Genomic DNA, 5,592 nt, shown 5'->3' on the forward strand with positions numbered 1-5,592 from the left:
AGTTATATCGTCAATTAAAAACATCATTATCATGCAGTTTGTTACCAAATTTATCATGACAGCCCTCTTAAAACTAAACATAAAATTGGTATTATTTTGTTAAAATTGTGAAAAGTTCATTCACGTTCAGAAGATGAAAATGGCAGAAATGAGGATGTTGCGGTGGATGTGTGGCTATACGAGGAGAGATAAGATTAGAAATGAAGGTATCCGAGACATGATAGGGTCGGTCTTGGTGGAGGACAAGATGAGGGAAGCGAGGTGGTGAGATTACACTAGGTATGTTGTTGCTATGAAAAGTTGATCCACATACCAATCCGCTCTAACCATCAAGTTATTTTTTTCAAACAAATGGGTCATTTAATCATAACTAGTATTTTTTTTCTAGTGATGGCTTTGTTATTCCAAAAAAGAAGAGGAAACATAGAGAAAAGAGATGGTAAAATAAATGAAGTAACTCGCATTTACAATTGAGAGACTTTTCTAAAGAGGAATAGGATAAGAAAAAAAGGGGGGCGGGGGGGGGGGGGGGGGGGTGGGGAAGAAGGAAACGTAGAAAACATAGTTTGTATTTAACTGAACGGTAGACGTATTCAATTAATGAGGGATAGTTTGGTAAATATAAGTTTGTGGTAAGAATATTTCTGGTTTGAAAAAATTAATTTTTTGTTTCTGCTTGTTGGAAAAGTAGAAATTTATAGTTTCTTCCCAATAACTCTTACATGTGTTGCTGCTCAAATCACTTACTTTATTGGCCAAACAGATTAGCACTCGAAACATTTCTTATACAAAAAAAGTTTATTAGCCTCCAAGAAGCTTGATCTAACAATTTTATTGAACTAATTATAGCGGCACAGTAATGCTGCTACAAGTCTCTCGACAAGACAATAATGCTCCATTGTTTAGTAGTGTGTCCTCTTTTATGGATACCATTTTAATGATCTCATCTCCTTCATATTTATATGATCTTTTCTTGTTGTAGATTTAGTAGGCGATTGGACACTAATTGATTGGTATAAAAAAAAATTGAAGTTAAGCTGAATAAAAGCCAATCTAGAAGTTGAAGTTGTGTTTGGACATAATGAAGTGTTAAGAGCCTATTTTTCAAGCTTCAAATTCTATATATTTCAAGTTTGAAGTTGAAATAATGAATCAATTTAATGAACAAACACTTATTTGATCATCTAAAGGATATCTACGAGTAAGTGTTCATCAAAATGGAACTTGTAATCTTTAAAATAAGGCTAGTTAATTAAATATAAAATTTTCTTAATATACTTACGATATATATAACTTAAACGGTAAAAAATATATATATAATATAAAGCTAGGCATAGACAAGATAATGTGGCAACTCTCTATGGCCACCAATTGCATTTATCCTTTTTCTCCTTTTTTTAATTTTTTTTTCTCTATTTTCCTATTTATCAAATGTTGTAACGTATATACTTATCATACTGAAACGTTTTATTAAATTAGATTTTAAAAGTACTCTTAACTAACCTGTAAATGAGTGCTGTTAATTACCTATACGTGGGTGGTTAATTTACTTCCCCTCCACTATATGTAGGTTATACATATTCCAAATTAAAGGTGCTTTAAATGACCTATTAACGGGTGGTTTATTTCCATCTTCCATGTATATCTCTATGTATTCCAAGCAATCATATTATAATAGAGATCAAGAATGAATTAGTTTCTCTACATCCTTGTGAGCATTTGCTGCACTTTCCGTTTTCTGTTTATGCCATCATTTACGCTGAGCTTCACAATGATGATTACATGATAGTATCTGTTCTTTTTGTTTTCTCAATTCAGACATTTTTTTCTTTTTGACAGATTTTTTTCTTCTTGATCTTAAATTATTTATCTTCCTTAATTTATGTTATCTAACTGTTTGACTTTTCATATGACGTTAGTAATACACTAATAGTATTCTACATTTTCAGGTGAAGGTGTTGTTTGATGCAAATACAACCCCCCCCCCCCCCTCCCCCCTCAAATTTATGTGGTGTTGGTCGGATTTCGAATATTAAACGAGTTTATCTTTGACCGTATTTTCTTGAATGTCTTTTAAATTATAAATTATTGTGAGTTACAGTACCTTTTACATAGTTTTTGGATATACAAGTTTATTCCAAAAAATTTATTAGTCGTCCGAATTCACTGTCAAAATTAAGAAGTTTGACTCGAAAATTTCGAACTATGACACATAAATTGAGACAGTGAAAGTCCGTTTTGAATGATGAGTATAAAATTCTGAATATTCATCTAAAAATCAAGTTAGATAAGGTATATGTTATTACCATGTGTTTTACTTCGCAGTGCAATATATACATAGTTGTTCTAATATTATTTTGACTCATATTTGCTTGTAACTTTTCTAGGGAAATGAAGGAAAACAAGTCCTAAGATAAGTTATTTAGTTAAGAGAGAAAAGCTTTTTCATCGAGAATTATTCATCGCGGCGGCTTTTATGAACCTCTACGAGAAAATACACTTGAATATAGATTTCTATTTTCTATTATTAGCACATTAGCAGTAACATTTCTAATCCTTTCAAATTAACGTTCATAGTCCAATTGGTACGTCGTATTTTGACATTTTCTTGAAAGTTAAAAAAAAAAAATTATGCTCGAAATCTGAATATTGTACATATATCTATTTTGAATTAGGCCTGCAAGCAACTGCTATTGTACATATCTCTGAATGAATACTTGAATTGGAGTTAATTTAACAAAAGAATATTTAAAATTGAATAAAAAAGGTTCATAGTTACACTTGGTGCGAGGCATTTGGCGCATTGTCGAAGGTTAAAGAGTTTTTTACACTCGAAATACAAATATTGTACATATATCTTCTTTTTTAAAATTAAGCCTGCCAGCAGTTCATATTATACATATATCTATAATGCTCATACATATATCTATAAATGAACATTTGAGTTAGAAGTTTATTTTTCAACAAAATATTTGAAATTGAGGCACACAAATTGTAGGTTAGTTGGATGTGAATATATACTTCTCTTGGCAAAAAATATTCTGAAATTTGAAGACATGAGTGAATATAACCAACAATAAGTTCGTTGTTTTGTTTTCTTTACGTTTTTAGTTTTGTTAATTTTTATTTTTGTTTCTTTTATTTGAATTGTAAAATTAGTTGTTTTAGAAAATTCGGTAATAAAAGATACTGTTAATCTAAACTCTAATTAATTCCAATAAGAATATAATCTTTGTGATTTAATCAATGTACTAAAATTAAAATTGATCCATTTTATTTCAACTAAATTAATAAAATTATTTTTTCTATGATTATTAATATTTTTATAATTAGGGGTTAGATGGATATTTTTACAGTAGACAGACACAACATAAAAAGCTAAAGTTGAAACCCCACTCTTTAAAAATACCACTTAATTAAAGATAACATGACCAAAATAACATGAGAACATTACTTTTGTTCTAAATTTTAGATGTAACACATCAAACTATGAATAATAGATCATTAATCGGGCTGCATGAAATCTATAGCATAACAAAATTTCCTGAATGTTGGCAAGTTGTCTTTGAGTAGAGGAATGAAAGCATCAATTCCTCCTTCTCTAGTGGATGATGGCACAAGCAATATCATGCCTTCAACTGAGTAAAAAGATGGCATGAAAGAGAAAGGGCCACCTGTCCCAAAATCTAGGTTATGAGCTGGAAAACTCAACCAACTCTCAACTTCCAAATCAGGTAAAAATATGGGCTTGTTCGTGTTTGTTGTGGGGATGAGATCTCCCTCAATCGCCTCGTCATCTGCAAAGTCAACAATTGACCTAAAGTAGTCTTTTTTTACTTTTATGATGGCATCGTGAATGAGCTTTGTTGCATGTGGAAGAGGCTCGCACAAAAGGTCCTCCACTTTTGCTGTTGGTAATGCCCAGAGGACTCCAAAGTGCTCGTCCGATGCTCGAGGGATTAATCTCATATGTCCATCGATCGCGATTCTTATAAGGGTAGTTTCTGAACCATGTAGGTTGCGAGCTCGAGTCATAACCCTCCATAAATGGGCCACAAGGCTTTGGAAAGTGCTGTAAGGCTTGTCTTGGACATTCTTGGAGGAAGCGATTGCCTTGAGCTTGGTGAGAAATTCTTGAGTGAAATGAAAATTTTCTACAACTACATCCTTTTGGATTTGAAGAGTTTCGTCGAGTAAATATTCTATTTTCACTCGCTTCGACATAAACTCTGCACCCTCGTGCTCATACTCGATAAATGGAAGACTTCTAGGGGTGTCAACAGTACGATCACGAAAAGGAAGGGGATTGACTCCGAGCTCTCGAGTGACTCGGCCCCATGCCACCAAAAAGCTACTGACGGAACGGCCATCCGCCACTTGGTCGTGGATTCCAAATCCAATAACCATGGAACCACAAGTGAATCTAGTGATTTGAATTTGTATCACATCATCCTCATCTTTAAAGGTAGGGTGTAAGGTAAGCAAAACAGGTGAAGGCTTGAGGAGTATTGAATGATCAAGTGCACTCTCCACTTTAGCTTCAATAAATCTAACACCCTTATCATTGAGAAAAATGACAGAATTACCATTTTCATCTTTGCCTAGTCTTCCTGCCATTTCCGGATAAATGGCTAAAGCTTTTTGGAGTCCTAATTCAATGACGCAGGTTGGTGGGGTGGGTGGGTGATATGCATAGATTGCTGCGATATGAGCATCAAAAGTGACTTTATCAAAGACCGAAAGGGGAATATGCGTTGCTGCTAGATGAGAATTTGTGTCATATAAAGGCTTGATGATTCTTGATCTTTCTACCATAACATTCATGGTTCTTGCCTTTGGTTTTTGGTAAAGAGGATAAAGAGAGCTAGAGAGAAAAAGAAAAGATGGTGTCCTTTATGTTCTAGTTTGAGGTCGTTATATACAAGAAATATAACCACAACGTATTAAATGTACTGTCAAGTCTAAATCTAAAGTATGTTTTTTGTGATCTTTCATTTGATTTGTTCTCATCTTCTTTTTTGGCAGCTTCTTCAAAAGAGTAGAATCATAATAATATTATGATTATCTGTTAATTATTAGTTAAGCAATTTGATTAACCAAATTTGACTACATAATGAGTGTATTTGAATTGGACAAGATATATATAGTGGCATAATCTAATTAAGATGCTAATTAATTAGTTTTGACCACCCCCACCCCACACACATATATACAGTCAAACCTCTCTATAATGGTAGCATTTGTCCGAAATTTCATGATTGTTATAGTGAGGTGTTATTACGTATGTATGCTGACATTTGATGTTTGTATCTCATTTACTTGTTATAAACAAAAGTACGCAAAAATTACTTTTCTGTACTTTTTATGTTATAAACAAAAACAAAATACTTGTTAATTTTAAAATCTCAATTTATTTTCATATTTCATTAATTAAAAATTGAAGAGACTAATAAATTCATAACTAGTTGTACCGTTCCGATAAAAAATTAGAATCTAAGGAACATATGCATTTAAAATTTCAAAATTTAAATATTTCAAGTTTGACGTAAGAATTTTACAATTGTAGGTTGTTTCGTAAATTTTAGTCTCTTA

The 5,592-nt window shown here is 32.3% G+C and overlaps 1 protein-coding gene across 1 annotated transcript; it reads right to left on the minus strand.

The window, feature by feature from the left end:
* Positions 1-3,397: 3,397 nt before the first annotated feature.
* On the minus strand, positions 3,398-4,987 carry LOC132051025 (agmatine hydroxycinnamoyltransferase 1-like). The gene has a single exon (XM_059442334.1). The coding sequence runs from the start codon at positions 4,822-4,824 to the stop codon at positions 3,505-3,507; it is 1,320 nt and encodes a 439-aa protein (XP_059298317.1). The 5' UTR covers positions 4,825-4,987; the 3' UTR covers positions 3,398-3,504.
* Between the last annotated feature and the right edge of the window lie 605 nt (positions 4,988-5,592).

Source organism: Lycium ferocissimum, chromosome 3 (genome assembly GCF_029784015.1).
Source record: "Lycium ferocissimum isolate CSIRO_LF1 chromosome 3, AGI_CSIRO_Lferr_CH_V1, whole genome shotgun sequence".
Taxonomy (NCBI): Eukaryota; Viridiplantae; Streptophyta; class Magnoliopsida; order Solanales; family Solanaceae; genus Lycium; species Lycium ferocissimum.